At 43.3% G+C, this 19,119-nt stretch overlaps 1 protein-coding gene across 1 annotated transcript; it reads right to left on the bottom strand.

The window, feature by feature from the left end:
* Positions 1–48: 48 nt before the first annotated feature.
* PLOD1 (procollagen-lysine,2-oxoglutarate 5-dioxygenase 1) lies at positions 49–18,349 on the bottom strand. Its single transcript, XM_035557404.2, has 19 exons — positions 18,052–18,349; positions 13,425–13,516; positions 12,768–12,904; positions 11,388–11,551; positions 10,783–10,895; positions 9,038–9,101; positions 8,161–8,258; positions 7,721–7,822; positions 7,488–7,619; positions 7,095–7,216; positions 6,230–6,334; positions 5,677–5,802; positions 4,726–4,867; positions 4,077–4,190; positions 3,740–3,805; positions 3,284–3,388; positions 2,735–2,881; positions 2,297–2,422; positions 49–2,028 (listed from the first exon to the last, which is right to left on the bottom strand). The coding sequence occupies exons 1-19, from the start codon at positions 18,131–18,133 to the stop codon at positions 1,873–1,875; spliced, it is 2,193 nt and encodes a 730-aa protein (XP_035413297.1). The 5' UTR covers positions 18,134–18,349; the 3' UTR covers positions 49–1,872.
* Positions 18,350–19,119: the final 770 nt, after the last annotated feature.

Below are 19,119 nucleotides of genomic sequence, written 5' to 3'. Positions count from 1 at the left end.
GGCCCGATCAATGGTCCATGAGGAAATCAAAGGCACTGCGAGACACCAGCGTGTTGTAATGGTTTAATGCGAATTCCCCTGGCTGAAATTGTACATCCTGTGTGAAACACCAGAGCACGCAGACTCCTAATTCATTCCAATCACAGTACTGGGCAGAGGAAAACGCAACAAAATAAGTGGGGGGAAAAAAAAACCCTGCTAAATAAATACATACACCTATTCAACATCTCCTCAATGATTGGCCTGTGAAGTCCCTTTATTTGGCAACCGTGTGGGTCATTTGTTATGGATTTCAGTTAACGCATTGTGACTGTTTTACTCAAGTTGATTGTCTGGTGTTTTTTTCCCTCCCTTCCGCGTGTGTGAGTGTGTAGCACTGAAACAGACCAAAACAGCCCATGGAAACAGTGGGAAAAGACCTGTTGTACCTTCTGCAGGTCCACTCAAACTGTAGAGAGTGAGTTCTCTGCCAAAATGTACACAACTAAAGCTATCCTGCCTGCATCAGTAGGTCCCGTCCTAGATGAAGTGATTCTTACACCTGAAAATTAGATAGCAGAGGCTGGAGCCACACAGAACTAAGATGAATATTTTTCTAAGGACAATTCTGATGTGGATTTACTGCTTGTGAAACATTCTAGTCTGGCAGACTGAGAGAATAAAGGTGTCTAAAAAGCAGAGCAGGTATCTCACAGATAACAGCAAAAAGGTTTCTCCCTATTTGCCCCTACTATTCTAGGCAGATTTTTATACTTATTGATTCACCACAATATCTTAGCACTTTTCAACCACTCATTTCTTTCAGTCTCAACCCCACTGGAGAAGTGTCTGCAGTGGAATGCTTTGGTTTGGAATCTCAAATAATAGAAATACTGAATAATGATTTCCTCTAAGTACCAGAAAATAGTTCTTTTATAGTGATGGCCCATTCTAGCTAGATGCAAAGAAAATTATCCAAATAATCACTGAGGCCATCAAAGACCAGTAAGGCCTCAGGATTTTTATCCCATGATTAAGAGCTCTTGAAAATCTTAACATGGGATAGAGCTTAGCTAATTCAGCAACGAAGCCCTCCTCGCTGATCTAGTTGTTGTCAGCCTTCCCTTTCTTATATTTAATCTGCACATATTGACATGTTCTGAATTTGTCTGGTTATACACGCTCCCTTTAAACCGCAGTATTACAAGATAAGGAGGCTATTTTTTATGTCTTCAGACTAATCCCAGAGGTAAAGTATCATTAGCGGACCTTCCTTTAGCTTACAGGAAGCACCTGTATTGCCACTGCTGCTGCTTTGAACTTCGTGATATGTTTCCCAAGACTGCAAAGAGGTAAGGAATCAGATGATCTTCAGGCTCTTACTACTGAGTTTCATCTGGTACAACATTAAACTGTTATGACTCTTGGAGCCAGCTCCCTGATTGTTTATGTTTGGAATAGCATCCAGAAATGATTTTCTAATGTCCAGTCCTGTATATGCTGTAGATAGAAAAGGGCTTCCAGCTACTTGGAGAGAGAGAGCTTGTGACTTGCCTCCAAAAAGCTGGATTTCCAGTCCAAGAAAGCATTTCTGTAAAACTAACCGAGCAGTGAAGGTTCAAGTAAATCGCATTTCCAAGAAACAGCGGATGAGGAGCAGAATCAGAAATGAAGGCACAAAATCTCCTTCCAATTCTACAGGAGCATTCCTAGATATTACCTGCAGTATCAGAGAGGGAGATCTTCCAGTAGTGGAGTCTTAAAATATCATTAAAAAACAATATCCACATAGCTTTGATCAATGCCTTAGAGACTCTCAGCAGCATTCCCTGTTTCCACTCAAAGTCAGCAGTGAGCAGGGCCAGGGAAAGGTCTTTCCTTGGAAGCATGGCTCTAGGGGTCAAGAAAGGACACTGCGATATAACGGGTTCCTTTGGTGGTTGGAAGACCTTCATGATAGTGGGTCAGGCGTCCTGGATGCATGAGGGTCCACCCTTTCCGTGGAGCTCGAATTGAGCAGTTGTAGCGCAGGAACCGACAGCCTCCTCCCTGAGAGAAACAGACCAAGAAACACATCAGCTTGGTACAAGCACCTCAGGGAATGGGTCTCTTGCCTTCTCTTGGCAGCCCTTCTAAAAGTGTGAGAAAGTTGTTGGGGAATCTAATGGTTCTAATGTTCTCAAAAATCTTCTAACCTAACCCAGTCGTTGATTGCAATCTTTAGTGTGGAGAAGCCAGATATGGATAAGGAAAGGGTTTTCAGCTGCCTGGACTGCCTGAGAGCCTGTACATTCCTGACACACTGGCAAGCACTTACCTCATAGTCTATTCCAACTCGGTTCAGAGCAATGTTAATGGTAAAGGTGGAAGCGTCGTGATGGGGCATTAGAGAGGGCTGCTCATCGGGTTTGTAGCGGACTACAAAGGCTAGCTCAAACTGAGTCTGCAGGAGAGAAGAACACAGTGCACATCTGTTACAGGGCTATAGCAGTCCATGGCTACTGAGCTGCAGGACAGGGTGCCATTTTTAAATTGCATCTCACTGATAAGAGAGAAAGACAACAATAAGGCAGGAGAAAGTTATTGAGAAATTGTGTGTTTCCTGATACACATACTCAAGTCACAGTCCAGGATCAGTTCTCCATACTGGGAAACAGTATCCATATTGCTAAAGGATTCTAGTAGTATTTTCACACAGTTGTGATTGTAGCAGATGCTGTGCTGACTGTGCGTTTCCATGCCAAGGTATACCTACCTTGGTATAGTATCCTGGGTACAGTTTCTCAGTGATGGGTGCAATATAGTCCAGAAGAAACTTATACCATTCTCTTTCAAAGCCTATTTGGTTCATGTGGATATCAATAGTTGGGACATTTTCATAGCCTCCTTGTATTCTACTGTCCTGAAAATGAATCATGAAAATACCCATGAGGATGGGCACCTTGAACTTCCAAGAATGAAAAGCACTTGTTTCTGGTAATTACCGATACATACGAGCTTTATTTATCAGGATTTTCAGGATGGAAACCTTATGTCAAACAACAAATAAACCCCAAGGTAAACAACATTACCATCAAAAGGGCAGATAGCTTCAGCAGATAGTAAAGGACTCAGAAAAATTAATTTACATTTAAGAACATGGGCAAAATCGTGGAGTAAATCAGGAGAAAAAATAGGGGTATTGCATCCAGTATCCTGGTTTAACGTCAGGGCCTAATGCCTTTCTAGAGGAGGCATTATTGTCACCAAGTATACATGGAAAATGGTGTCACCTAGAAATCAAACAGCTCCTGCTTTTTCTTACCGTATTGTCACCTGTGGACCACTTGCCATAATGTTCCATTTCTTCCACCAGCTCATCACAGGCAGTGTCGGTGAATATAGGGAACCAGTAAACATCTGGGCAGGGCTGCAGAATGTGGACAGGTGAGAACAGCAGAAACAAGGACAGGTGCTTGAGGCAAAAGGAATGAGACTAAACTGACTGTAGATAGGGTCAGATTAAGTGGAAAGTAAAATATCAAGGATAGAAGTTTGTCTTCTGATGTGTGTGCCCTACTTCCAGTTAGGAGAGCTAGAGATGTACTTCTAGAATAACAATTTTGCTCTAAAAATACTTTCAAGGTCATGTGTCCTCTGGATTTGAAAGACTACAAGGTCATGCTGAACTGCTTGTTCCTGAGAATGACAGCAGTGATAACACAAGTGTTATCCTGATGCTTATCTCCCATTTTGATGGATTAGAGCAATGTTTTCTTACCATTTCTACCAATTTCCCTTTCAGAGCTGCTGTATAGTTTTCATGGATGTACTTTTCTCTCCAGTCCTGCAATTAAAAGATAAGCAAAGCAGTCATTTCTGCAGGGTCTAGTTAGAGATGCAATGAAAAGCAAGGGTACAGCAGTATTTCACACATTTTGAAAATCCAAATGTTATGAATCACACAGACTCTCTTTATATTCTGTGACTAAATTCCTGATCCCAGCTGAGAGATATTGTATAACGAAGCCTGGACCTTCCTTATTGGTGAAATTGGTCATCAAATCTTCACATCCCACATAGCCTGCTAAGCGCGCAGAGCATGTAGGTTTTCTCACCTCAGGGTTGCTGAATATTTGCCAGAGATCATTGTGGAGGTGATTTGTTTGATAATTCTCCAGGGACAGTATGTGTCCAAACTGATGTCGATTTGTCAAGTACATAAAGACTCCCTGCAGGACAGAAAGAAATGATCAAGCTTTGTTTCCAGACCTCATATTTCTGTGAGAATCTGTGAAATAAAAGCACTAGACAGCTTTCCAGTGATGATGGCTCTGCCCAAATGGTTCATCTATTCATTCTTTCTCCTGTGGGCTTTTACTTTAATTTCTACCCTGGATATTAGAAATTTTGAAAAGTTATAGCAAGAGACAGTAATTCTGTGCCTATCATCAGCCGAGGCTGGAAACAGAACAGAGCAGCTGCTGTAAGATTAGGTTCTTCCTTCTTACCCAGTTGCACCCTTTTAGAACAGCCCTGAATAGGCCCAAGAACAAATATGTTATCTGCATTTATCGGTCCCTGGCTCTGGGTGGTTTCACAGCAAGACAGAAATCCTACACTGTTCCAAGCCTGCACAGGATTGAGTAATGCCAATTCATCCTGCCCAATACTCCGACAGAGCTGAATGCCTTGAAACCACTTAATCTTGTCACCTCCACACTGGCATGCAGTTCTCCCCTGCCAGCCTCTCTCTGCTCAACTGACCTGATTCCGTATGTTGTGGCAGAAAGCCATGTCAGCATCCAGCTTGCCACTGTGGAAGAGATCTCCCTGGTCAAGCTCCGATCGCAGAGTGCTAGCTTTAACCATGTAAACACTGCTGATGTAGGGAACATTCCAAAGCCCACTGAAACACAGGAGTAGGAGAGTAAGACTTGAAATAACAGTAGTACAGAAAATGCTAGACTTGATGGGATGGCAGGCGGCACTGCTCTATCAGCCAGGTTGGCCTTAAATGAGCCAACTCAGAACAGTAAGGAGAAACCGTGCCAGCAGGAATTGTCATTCCAGGAAAAATCATTTATATTGTCCAGAGACTTTAAGGCATACAAATGCCAGGGCACTGTGAAAGCAATTAATTGATACTGTGTATTTCTGCTAGGGACACAGTTAATGGCTTGAATCTCTTCCCAGAGAGATCAGCATATTTTTTTCTAATGATTTAAAAAAAATGAACCAGCCAAAAGGGCATAAGCTGATTTCCAGCATTTATTGCCCCCCCCAAGGCCACTCAAGAATATGAATAAACCAACAATTCTATTTTGTGAGTATTCCATTCCATGGTCACCTGGTGTTTTATGAAGATGATCTGATAATGATTATACAGCTCTTTATGGGATTTTACAGATCACACTAACTATAATTCACAGGTGGGAAAACATGACATGAGTAAGATGAAATGATTTCAGCATAGTCAGGACTCTCAACACCTTACTCTGATCACAATAAAATCTGCCTGAAGTGCATTATGGTCTCTGCTCAGGGAAGAACACAGAGCAGCTTCCAACCAGGAGAACAGACTTATTTTCTTTTTTTTTACCCAAAGACAATTGCATTCTGTGGTTCTTTGACATTAGCTGGTTTGATGATAATGTGCAGCAGCCCGCTTTGTATCTGAGGGATTGCATCAGTAAGAAACTCTCCTTGTATACTCACACCCTCCGCCTTTGAACAATATCCACATAATCTTCTGAGCGGGCATAGTATCCATCAGGGCTCAGCGCTCCCCAGAAATTTGACCACAACTTCTCATGACGACTTACCAGTGGGGCAATCACTAGCCTGTGAGCACAAAAGAAAAGGGATGTTACCACAGGAAGTAAATGGAAAGATTTACAAACCAGGCAATCATAAGAGGCAGATTCTCTATTACTTGCTGCTTCTGTTAACTATGTTGAAATAAAATTCCACACATGCAAGGGCAAATGTGGTTACAGTCTTATACCTAGCTGCATCCAGAAGCAGGTCTCTCAGAATCCAATTTGTTCTAGTGACTATATAAAAGCAAAACTGGGGATGATTTACATTCATTGCTTAAAAATCAGGGATTCCAACTACAGTAAAACGGGACCAAGTAAGAGGCATTTGTATAACATTCCACTCCCAACACAGTCCACCTAGTGCCTTACTCATCTCATTGATAGAAGAACTCACTATATTCCTTGTGTGAAAGATGGCCAGTAACGACTGCTTAGCCCCAAGAACTCACTTGTTCTGTTCAATGAGGATCCTTAGAGTCTCTGTGTTCTTCAGAACTATTTCAGCATCCAAGCTAAAATAATAGTCACAGTCAGGATCCTTTCTGCACAAATCCCTATAGCCAGAGAACAAGAAAAGTCACATCAAAATCTTCCTAGAACAGTTAGGCAAGGGACAGAACAGCAGGAATTCATAGAATGGTTTGGATTGGAAGGGACCTTAGATCATCTAATTCCAGCCAGCCTGCCATGGGCAGGGACATCTTCCACTACACAAGGTTGAATTCTCTCATCTTGTAGTCTAAGAGTCTTCATCTGAGTGCTAGAAAAGTTAATTTAATGTAAGAATCCACAGGGCTAGCTGAGTAAAGCACATCAGTTTCAGCAGCCAACAACACACATCTCAGCATGTGCATCACATGTAGCAAACTGTTCCCCCAGCACAGACTGAGAGGGTTCCCATTTACAGATGGCCCAATTCCAAACCTGAGCTCAAACTCACACCTCCTGATCACAGATAACAAGACATTCTGCCACTAACTCTCAGCTTTACTACACTCCTTTTCTTTGGAAATATGGGTGCATATTCTTTGTGATGTAGGACTGGGCATATAGACTATCGAGGGTGGGAGGCAGAGGGCTATTATCCTAACAGAGCAAACAACCAGTGAGAATTTGGTTTGTGAAATTGAAGGAGTAAGGACTGATTTTCTCCCCAATGTATAATGGGCATGGAGAATTAACATTAGGAAAATTGAGAGTGACTGAAAGGAAAAAAAAATCCACTTGACCATGATGATCATCAGAAAAAAAAGACTGCCTTAGCTTGGACACAGGCTGACTATGCTAGCCATCATGTCTGGCCTCTTCACTTACATGCCCAAGTTACGCGCCTCAGCATTCTCCATCTCATCATCTGGTCCAATCACTTTGATGGCGAGATATTCTTTGCCATGCTCCTTAACAAAAGAGTCCACCTGCATCAAGTGATGCTCCTCCTATGCCAGAGGAAAAATAAGGAGAAACAGGTGAGATGAATTCATCCCAGGCCGCTCAGCCTTCTGTTCTTGAGAATGCCAAACCAGACAAGCAACAGCTCTTCCCACTTTCACGTCTTTACAGCTGAATGCAGCTGTTGTATAGGTGCCATTGCAGATGAGTACTGGGATTATAAAGCCTGCAACCTTCAAGTAGACTGCCAAAGGTGATTAGAGTAGAGGAGGAGGTATACATTTTCCCAGCAGGCCATCACAGGCCTATTTTACTTACATGGTTGTGAATGAAGAGTTGGATTCGTTGCTTTGGGTAATGAAGTTTACGAAGCCGTGAGAAAAACTGGGAAAGGAATGGAGTGGGCTGCTCAATGAAAATGCCAATCAGAATCACTGGCAGTGCCTCATCCTACATTCAATGAGAAGAAAAGCAGTAGCTCATCAGACATCTAAGATCCCATGGTAATTTTAACACCTGCCTTGAGAGCTTGGAATAGACATCAGCCTTACCTTAAAACCTGTTAGGCTTCGCAGACCTTCATCACACACAGTGCAGCCAGTCTCAAACGTCCATATTTGAGGAATGTAGTTTCCCAGGTAGTTCAGCTGCAGCTGCAAAAGGGAACTTGCCACGTTATATATTACAGGGCAGAGGACTATCTTTGCCTCTATCACTCCCCAGTGTAAGATCACATTTCAACCATACTTCATTTATGTTCTCCTTGGACTAACGAATCTGTAAAGCCTGACAGTCTGAGGGTCTAACTACACACTGATCTTTGAACCAGACCCACCTTGCTGCTATGGACCTAGGCCACTTATTGTGTCTCAGAGTAAATGTACACAGGGAAAGTCAGCATATGGGAAGACAGTAACCTGATACATTCAAATCTAAAGGATTACTTCGCAACAAATGCATACCAAACCTTTTTCTCAGGATGCCCCCTTACCTTGGTGGGTCCATTTCCATGAATCACCACAGGCAGAGTGTCATATAACAAGTTTCTTGCTCTCACTCGTGCGTTTTCAAACTTCAGAACCACCTCATCTGGAAATGATATTGCCATCATGTTATCAGAGGAACGCCACTACTAAAAATTAGCAGCACAATGCCCCATTTCTACTGAACAATTGTTGAAAGACAAATGCACGGATCTGGATAATCCTTTGGAAAACAGACTAGTACAGACCCAAGCTCCAGTCTTTCATTGTTATAATGAGCATAGGAACAAAAAAGCTACATTGCCATTTTCATTTTTTACCTGACTGAAATAAAGATGGACTGGTGCAAGACAATAAACTGAAAACATTAGGCAGTAATATCAGGAGAGTAAGTGAATCAATTTAGCAAGGACAGGCAAAATCAATCAGCTGGTCAGAAGCCTGGTATGGGTCAGCGAGTGCCCAAGGCAGTGTCTGGCTGCATCTCGCCTCCTATGGCATTCCAGACACTGTTCCAAAGCGGAAAGACAAGGCAAGCCCTAGGCAGTGTTATGTGTTATTACTTGCAGTGAAGTGCCTCCCAGTTTCAATCCCTAAGGCTAATACAATCTGACATGCTTGGAGATCAAAGTGGCAAGGAGATGTAAGATGGAAAACCTGACCTGCATTCCCCCAAGTGAAAAGGGAATTGCAATGTGAACCTAGTTGGTCACAGTGGAATTGCAAATAAATCCCAGAACTCTGGCAGAGGCTTTTTGCTGGAGCTTGTTCTACAAGGACAGGAATTTCTGAAATTTAATCCCTTCAGCCACAACACAACTTTATTTCTGGTGTGAGCATGCCGTTGCATTCCAAGGAGAAACTGGCTTCCTTCTACCATCTCACCTAATGCTCCATTTAGGTTTTGGAAGATCCGGCTTCTATGGTCTAGACTGATGTTGATATTTTCCTTTAAGAGAATGAGATAAATAACCTTAATTAGAACACAAGCAGGCATCCATTCTTCACATGTGAAAGACTCTATGCTGAATAAAGATATATCATATTCCTATAATCATTTCCACAATCTCCAAGCTCTGAAGCCTGAAATGCTCCCAGATCATCCTCATTTTCACTAGAATCTGGGAAAAGTTACCATTTTCTAAAACAATTTCAACATATTATATTAGGCAAAAACATACAAATGAACATTTTAAATACTGATCTGTGTGTACCAATAGTAATATGTAACGTATTAATGAAGTACACTTGCAGCACAGTCACATAAAGCCCATATATAATATGCAGGAATGCCGAGATAACAAAAACATTTGCTGTCAAAACAGTTTCTTGCCATCTGTCCACAGGGCTAGTGTCACCTCAGGTAAGGGCCCAGGTACCGGTGTCAAACCAGAACATAGTAAGGGTGTAAGGCCAGCTGGAGCAATCATTGCTTTTATCTCCTGCTACAAGTCACACCTGGACTAGATTGTTGTCAGACTAAAATCCAGCTCTGACCTAACAGATTTCAGTGTCCCTCCAGGCATCTATTAAGATTGATTACTGGAAAGGACAGCAGGGTGCTAACATCCGCTGTCTGAATGCCAAGTTAGGAGAATTACTCAGCCTTTGTGTGGCATAGGGCCAGAACTGCAGATGAGAATGTTAAAGGAACTGTTTATGTTAAAATGTCACGATCCGTATTCATATTTGGGGAGGTAAAAAAGCACAACTCCTCTAATCGATCTGAAAGCACTTTCCTATTTCTAATGATTCCTCCTGACTTCTACTGTTACAGTTTCACTTCTTAATCCTCATGCATTTGTGACGTCCCTCAAGGACAGCCCCCACTGTGTAATGCAGAGCTGGGCAGACACAACAGAAGCAGTCATCCTGTGGGGTGGATGATTTGGCCATGGCAAATGGCCATGGCTAATCTGGAATGGCAGCAATACTTCCAGGGTCCATTCCAAGCTTCTGTGTGATGTTATGCGGCATGCTGCATAGGCTAATGCAAATTTTGTCAGTCAGGATCTGGAGGTGTTTGCTGAAGGCAGTGGTAGCCTCTTTGCTCTAGCAGGGTTACTCGGTTACGCCTATGGTCCCTGTCCTGTGGCACAACAGTGGCTACAAGACTGTGAACCTTTGTTCTTTTCATCCCCTCAGATCTGCTCAGGCCTTATCTGCACTTGTACCTACAATGTACTTTAGTGCTAAGTTGGATATCTCTAAGTGAGAGCTGCACAGGGAAGATACACACTTAAAAGTTTGGGTTTCACATCCCCTGGGAGAAGGCTGGTTAGTTCTGCCACACTCAATAGCTTTAAACATCAGCACACAGAGCTATTGGTATGTTACCAGTAAGACTTATTTTAAGACGCCTATCTTCCCAGTCACATTGTAAGCTAAAAGATAAAATCTGCTAATAACAGAACAAAGGTGTAGTTGCTATAATGCAAACTTTCACAAGATTAACAGTTAACAGAACATACTATTAGCATTTTCCATGTAAGAATGCCAGAGCAGTAATTCTGGGGCCAAATATATCTGATTAACTTATTTTAAAGTCAACAGGGATACTGCACAGAAAAGGCTTAACTGTGATGCTTCTCAGACAACTCTTCTTAATCCCAAAGTCTAGCTACACGTACTCTTTTTTCTGGATCCAAAAAGACATTCGTATAGAAGAGCTGGTCACTGTCATCGTCCTGTCCTTTCCACTCCTCTACAAGTTTTTTCAGGTTTGGCGCATAACCTATGAAGCCTGCAGGAATAAGGAAAAAGAGGTATTTCAACCCAGATAAACAGAAAATGTTAAGTACTCCTGTATACCAATACTCTCACTTTTTGTCACACAAAGAGTCTCATTCCACCCTACGGTGCAGCAGAGATACACCAGCTTTCAGCAAAAGCATGTATAGACCACCCTTCTTAGCACGGAATTACACCAAGATTGAACAGATAACCTCAGATGCTCATTCCCTAAATAACAAGGCTCACAGAAAAGAAGGGATAGGGAGGGGGTTCCTATCCTTTAGGTGTATTTCATAGCTATACCTCCTTCTGCAGGTAAAAGACAGCAGCACTGTTAGTCTTTCCTTTCCATTATGGACAGTTTTGCCCTGGGTTTCAGCACCCACCATATTCTACAGAGATGCTTTCCACCCTTGATTCCTTCATACTTCTCCCAAAGGCCTTCTAATGCAAGGACAAAGCTAAGAGTGGTTCTCAGCTGAAAGAAGGTTCTGCTTCTTACCTCCAGAACCCAGGAAGCGCTTTCCATCTCGCACCTGAGGATACTTGGCTTCCAACTTTCTGTCAGGATAGATGTAGTTCTCTGCCGAGAAGACCACCTTGCTCTTGGCTTGTTTGAACTTCTTCAACAGTTCTGTGGGGCCCGAAGCAAAGAGTACATCATAGCTAGAGTAAAAGACAAACAAAAAAAAGGACAGGAAGAAATGGAGTCAGAAAAATGTGTCAGCACAAAAAGCTTCTAGAAACAGCTCATTTATTAGGAATCCCATTCTTTTAGTTCTGCTTCACAGTATATGTCTTAATTACAGCCAATTAAAGTGAAGTCCTATTCATGGAGTGGAAGATGTTGCTTTCCACTGCAGAAGATTCCACAATGTCTTGGGGTAACCTATGCCCATTTTTACTTCTACAAAGTTTTCACTGATAGTAAAACCCAAACTTCCAAGCCGCAAAACATGCTGATCTTTTCTTCTTTACCCTGCTTTGCAACTGTGAAGCCCTGGTGTCCTCACTCATTAAGACTTATTCTGCCATTCCTTTGTACCCACACTCCTTTCTAAACTAAACAAACCCAAAGGTCATGCCTTTCAAATGTTCTGGCATCCTGCCACTCTCCATAGAGCTCTGCAAATCTTCATGAGGGACCTATACTGGACAATAGTCACTGGATGCAGGACACCAGCCGCTACCTCTTCAGTACTGGGTAGAACTAATTACCAAGCACCACTCCCAGAATGAGACTTGCATTTTTTCCAAGAAGATTTGCATACTACAGACCCACTTGTGGTGAGTAAAAAGTTGTTCATTCCGGAGATGAATCATTCCCAACCTCTAAATGCACGTAGACACTCAGAGCTGCAAAAGACGATCTCCCTGCCACGAGAGCTAGAGACAATACTGGTATCCCAGCCCTGCCTGTTGCTGGGCACAGGAAAAGACATTGAGACTCCGAACCATCCTTTTCCCTCTCCATATATTTCTGGCAGACTATTTCTTGGCTCTCAGGATTGTGTTGCTGCCTGCCTCACCTTATAAAAAAATAATTCCACTAAGGAAGGCCTGCCCGGGTCCACAGAAATTGTCTGCTCATTCTCTGGAGATAGTGGCAGCCAAATTCCACCCTGGCAAAAACAGGTACAATGCTATCAACTTTTGTATTATATAAGAGCTGGAATTAGCCCACTCTGGTCAGAGCTTCCCAGCTGCCACAGATGCAGCTCTGAGCAACTCTCAAGCAACTGCAAAGAATTCAGGGGGAAAAAACACAGATCTGTACACACCTCCCAGAAGGAATCCATTTCACAGTTAATTTCTTCTTAATAAGAATCTGTCCAAACAACTTTCTGATTCAGTTTCTGACAAATCCTTTCCAATCCATTACCTTTCTATGAAAAGGATGATCAAGTCTGCATCATCTGCATACTGCTTCAAAGCTGCCTTCAAGAGACGGACCTTCTGCCCACCTCCGGCTGGCTTCTTGTCGTCTCCACCCTTCCATTCCTCATCAAGTCCAAGTACCTAAAAAATGACAGGCAGAGGGTCTACTGAACAGATCATTTTTCCAGCAGGTCTCACAGGAAAGAACCAGAACGCAAAACCTCACTACCCCTGTTAACTCCCAGTTCAAATCAAAAAGCATCCAGACAGAGAGACTATGCATATATGCCAGCCTTTGAACCGCTCTCTGAGATGGACAGTCAGAGCAACACTTAGCACAGTAACAAAGCACTTTCAGCATCAGGGACTGGAGCATCCTAATCTGTAGTGTATGTTTCAGCAACGTAATGGAAAAGTGCCATGAGACTCCCTTGAGCGGGAGTTATGGAACTCAGCTCAAGCCACCACTGGGGATGGAATAAGAAAGACTGCTGCAGAAATGCCCTCAGTCACAGTATTTTTCAGCTGACTGAATGGGCATGTCCTCTCTTGAGATTTTATTTAATCATTCTGTGGCCAAGTCTTATCTATTCCATGCTCTTAGGAGTGCCCATTTCAAAATTCCCTTTGACCAACCACCACTGAGGCTGCTAGTCGTCACCTGGACTTTGTAGTTGAAGAATTGTGCTGATCTTCTAAAGCGTCGGAATCCCTCAGTCTGCTTGGTGGCAACAGTAAGAACCAGCAGGTTTTCTGCATATGGGAGAAAACGCAAGAGACACATGATCAGCTTGCATTGTTTTCAAAATCTGCTGTTCCACAATTAATGAAGACGCTTTACTCACAAGACACTGAGCCGAGTTTGGGATCATTCGTCTTAAAGGTATTTGATGGATTTGATGAAGGGAAGTCATTAGGAATAAAATCCAACCCCTGGACTTTCTCAGTATCATGCTTTTAGTTGGTCATGAATCCAGCAACAGAATCCAGGAGTCCCAACTTAGCTCAGTCACTGCTGTTGAGGGACACAGGTTATGTCTGCTGCATATAACACGGACAGCTGTCCAGTTTCATTTTAAAACAGGTAAGGGAGGTAGTCTAGCTGTGGTCACTTCCCACTGAGAAGCAAACAGCTTGCTTACGCCTCACCCAAGTATCTCTACCCTGTACAATGCTAAGTGCTATAGGTGTTTGTCAGAAAGAAAACCACCTTCAAATCTTACTTATTTGCTACCTGGATTTTCTTGGCAGCAACTCCTCAGAGACTCATAGAGAGAAAAAAAAAGAATGCATGGACGTAGCTATTGTTTTACTGGAGGAACAAACTATTGTAGGGGAAAGGTGCCCAGAAATGTCAGCATTTGATGGAACAACCCAAAACTAGCTACAGTGCAAGCAAAACTGTTCCTTTGCCTTTGTATTTGCGCAGCTGATATTAGAACTTGGTCCGGGGTTTAAAATGGGAGACTGTAGAAAGACACAATTTAATTGCCTGAGTTATAAGCTGAAAAAAGAAAATACAATTTACTGAGTGTTTTTTTTTTGCCCTGCTATTGAAAGCTACCATTCTCTTCTCTTCCCTTCTCTCACAGACAGTTTGAAGGAAATTAAACTTGAAGATGAAAAACAGAACTACTACAAAATGCCCACTTGGAAGTCACCCATTTAGTGCAACTGGCTTCCTGTTCCCCAAAGAGTTGCTTTTTTGTCATTCAGCATTGACTGGGTGCAGGGAAAACCAAAATTAGTTTGAATGTTATCGTTCTCCCTCCATGGCTGCTCCAATTTTCTACTGCAATCCATAGGTGCCTTCCAGATTTTTTCAGACATAAGCATGATTAATTTAATTCTGCCATCTCTTTCATTTACATCCTCCTAAAATGCTTTTCATTTCCAGTCCCTTAGAAATGGCAAAGCTAAATCCTGAAGTTCTCTTTCAAAAGTTTCTCTAGACTATCACTGGAATACAATCTTTATGTGGAGGCCCTGGCTTCTTCACTGTAGTGTTTAAATGCTATACTTCATCTTCATACTTTTACTTAAATAGGAATTTGTATAGGCTCTGGCAACAGTGTTTAAATGTGAATCCTGACCATCTGATTTTAACATCAGAAAATACCAGGAAAACCTGAAAGGATGTTTTCTTGGCTGGAGCAGACTTCTCTTGGAACAGTGATTTTTTTCAATGGATATACCAGATAAATCTTGCCAGTGTACCCAACCTGATATCGTCTGACCTTACAGAGGAGGGATCTAAGAGCAGGGGTCCTAGACAGACCTGACAAAGATAGCAGAAGTCAAAAATAAGGTTAGGTTAGAAAGAAAGAGGATGCTCCCAAGGAAATCTGCATCAGAACACAGACTGGAGACACTGACAACAGTCTATATAAGGTCAGCTTTAATTGCATTCTGTTTGCATTTATGCAAACAGACAGACAAAGAGAGTGACAAACAAAATATGAATCCTGCATAAGTGCAACCTTTAAAGGCAGAATTAATTTGTATGAAGTGCATTCCTAATTCAGCTCCTTCAGCACGCTCCAGTTCCCTGTGCCCTGTCTAGTCAGAGGGTGCAAACAAATGAGTAAAATATGCATTTCTTTGGGGAATATGTTAAAGCCATTAATGTTTCCAGCCATATGATGGCATGCAGAAAACCATGGCAGCTTTACTAGATAGCTCTAAGCTCTTGGTTTCTGAGAAACTGGAGATCATACTGCCAATGAAGAGGGGGGCAAATGCGGGCTTGCCAGCAAAAAGCGTAAAGATAAACATCAAATTCTGGCACCTGAAAGGAGAAGAGAAAACATATCCTAAGGACAAAAGAAAAGAGCCTGACTGCAGTGTAATTATTACAGCCTGAATGCTCAGGTATCTCACATTAAATAAATCAATAAATCATTTTTTGTGCCACCACTCCAAGAAAGCAACAATCTGTTTATACGTCCTTTGATACAATTGCCAAAAGTTTGTTGGACCAGATGAGAGAGCAAAAAGCTCCAGTGGATGAACAGGAAGCGGTGTCAGATTTCTAAGGCAGTTTTCTGTGTAGGTTTGACTGTGTAGCATGTGAGCCCACTGGAGAGTGGAACTGCCAGCACACAGACTTCTATCCTCCGCAGCTGAATTCCTAGTTACTGATTCCCTTCTCCTTACTGGTCTGCGGGGGTAGGACTCCAAGACGCATAAGCTCAGTTTCTGTTCTCAGAAATCTCTGCAGTAGCAAGAGTTTTCCATCCCAAGAGACATTCCTTCAGCCCAGTACTTGAAGCACTGTGCTGAGCTATGCTGCCTCCGCTCCTACTCCTTTAACCCTTTTTTCTCTTTCTCAGCGGTTTTCCTGGTGCAGCTGATAGGTATTTCCAGAAATACAGCAGTAAGCCCCTTTAATTTCAGTATCACATGGATGGCGTGGAGGTTTTTTAAACCTCCAAAAGCAGATTTATTCTTCCCTATTTTCCAAATAACAGTTACTTTTCATATCTAGAAATGGCAGCCTATTTTGTTAAGCTGGGCTCAAAGACTCCTTGGGCCATGCTGACAATTAGAAATGTTAGAAATACGTTTAATAATGGTATGACTGCAAAATACAAGCACAGCGTGGCTCAATGAAGCAAGTGCTGGATTAGCAACCAGAGGAGCTGAACTGTACTGTTAGCTCTGCTCTGCAACAAGGAGCCGGTCTTGTAATCCCTCGTCATTGACATCTGTAAAATGATAACAAAGGGCATTTAACAGCTTTGTGAAGTTCTTTGAGTGCTACCAATGACAAGGATTCAATAGAGACAAAGTATTAGTTCAGGAACTTTGATAATCAACATCACAGTGAAACGACTGGGTAGACTTCTGAGTTTTTACAGGGAGGTTAGTAAAAATCAGCGATGAGTTCACTAACAACAAATTTCAGAGTTATTTACTTCTGCCCTGACTCGACAGGAAAAGCACAGCTGCAGCTGCATTTTAGGACATGGAATGAATTTATCCCTAGGCTATGCTTTGGGAAATCTTATTGTGTAGCTTCCTGTTAAGTTAGTGTCGAAGAAAATACCACTACTATTGGGATCAAACAGAAAAATCAAGCGCACAATTCAATGCAATTAAATTCACATTTACCAAAGTTTTTAGGTAAAGACTCAATTAAAAACTGCATGTAACTATGCTTAGAGCTTCTGAAGAAATGTAAAAGAACTTATAAGGGAGAAGATAGGTATTATTCTCATATTACTCTGGGGAAGCCAAAGCACAGACAGGGCAGGGCATTTTTTCTGAGCCATGATAGAAGTGACGGGTTCAGAAAACAGTTAATTCCAATACCCTTTTCCTAAACAACATACCTGATTGTCTATTCCCAGCACCCCATTTTATATCTCTAGTGTGCTCTAAAACTTCGCTGAAAGCATAGATGATTTGGGGTGTGTAAAGTAGGATGACACCGAGACTCATTTCTTACTTGTATTCATCTAATAGTAACCCTAGATGCGGAAATGGCACTGCGTTAGCAATGCCAGTATCGCTAAATAACTCCCAACACTCCTAGGGATACATGTTAACTATATTAAGTAATACACACAGCGAAGGTAATTAAAACAGAATCACTCATTGTCAAGGGAAATATTCTAGATAACAAGATGAGCTTTCTTCTTCATTGCCACTTCCCTAATGAAGACAAAGATAATTATCCAAACATCTTGGCAAAGTGACAGTGTGTGAACCTCTTTGTCAGCCTGCTTGACGTTCAATAGCTTCCCTAACCCTCTACTGTTCTACCAATTACTCTTCACAGCATGTACCAACTGTACATGTGAGGATAAAATGATGTTGGTTTAGGAGCATTTTGGATCTCAGGTAACAGCATGGCCAGGCTACGGATCAAAAGCTCTCTTTTACCTAGTTCTTGAACTGTGTAAGTTCAAAAGCAGGAAGGGCTGTCCCCGGTGGGATGCAGCCCAGGGGACTTTACCAGCACGAAATGTTGTCCAAAGCTCTTCTCACACAACTGAGTGGCGTGTGCCTGTCTGGTAACTGTGGCACTCAAGAAGCACGTGCAGAGAGCACCCACACCAGCCTGTGCCCTGCCTCCGAGCTCAGCAGCAGGCTCTGGATGCCAACCAGCAGCTCAGACTCTGCAGTGGGCACCGGTCCCAGGTCGGGCAATGCCTCTGAGTTGCACTGGGGAGCTAAGAGCAGTAAGAGCACCGACTGCAGAGGTGCCCCGCCATCAGCCTGGCCACCAGCTCCCCGTGCAGCCGGTCCCCCACCCAGTGCCCCGGAGCAGCCCCCCCTCTTACCTTCCTGCTTGGAGGCACCGCCACCCTCCACCCCGAGCAGCGCCAGCACCACCCAGGGCAGCAGCACCGCCGGGGGCACCATGGAGGCGACTTCCCCGCCTGGATCCCGGTCCGGGAGCCGACACCGACCGGGGGCGCTGCCTGCGGGACGGCCCCGGGCGCTGCCCCGCTCCGCAAGGACCCGGCAGAGAGCGGCTCTAGAAGGCTCCGGGGCTGCTGGAGCCTGTGCCACGCACCAGACCCGCCCGGCGGGGACGGGCGGAGGAAGAGGGGAGGCGGCGGCTCCTCCTCCCGGGCCGCCCCGGCTCCGGCCCCCGCAAGAGGCGGGGAGGCAGCTGGCCCGGAGCTGGGAGAGGGAGCAGGAAGCGCTGGGGCCGGGGCTTGAGCAAAACAAGGGAACATGTAACATCTGCCTTTTGTAGGCGTTCAGAGCCCGGCGGAAGGGTCCTGTGGCTACAGCAGCTTTACCTGGGGTGCGGGGCCCGGCAAGTCCTGCTGCGGGCGGGATGCTGGGCAGGGGGCTGCAGAAGAAGAACCACGCGATAAGCAAGTGTGAGCCTCTGTCGGAGCGGGGCTGACTTTCTGCTTTCTGGCCAGCTTCAGTTAGTGCCAGGCTGCATCTGCTTGACACAGTCATTAAGTGGGAAAAAGGCACAAGAGAAATGGATTATGCACAGCTCTGGATACTAAATACCTTACTCTGGATACTAAATACCCTTACTAAATACTTTCTTTTCACCTGTCCTCTCATCTCAAACTTTTCCTTCTGGAATACAAAATCTGCTGCGGTACTTTCCTGTGCTGTTTTTCTCCAACTACATGTGCTTCTTACTGTCTTACATTTAACTCTTTGTCTTTGTGCTGGGTTTTCTTGCTCTAGTGTGACGATTCTTTTTCTAGTTTATTTTGCCTTTGACGACAAAATTAACATACTTACAAAAATTACAGTCTTTTAATTGGTTTCAAGGTCATTTTTATATTGCAATGAATTTATGACTCAGATGCAGGGAAACATTTGAGCCTGAAGAGCAACTAATAAGGAGCTACTGCTGACACATATGTTACGTG

Source organism: Cygnus atratus, chromosome 21 (assembly GCF_013377495.2).
Source record: "Cygnus atratus isolate AKBS03 ecotype Queensland, Australia chromosome 21, CAtr_DNAZoo_HiC_assembly, whole genome shotgun sequence".
Lineage (NCBI taxonomy): Eukaryota > Metazoa > Chordata > Aves > Anseriformes > Anatidae > Cygnus > Cygnus atratus.
This window is presented reverse-complemented; position numbering and strand designations above follow the sequence as displayed.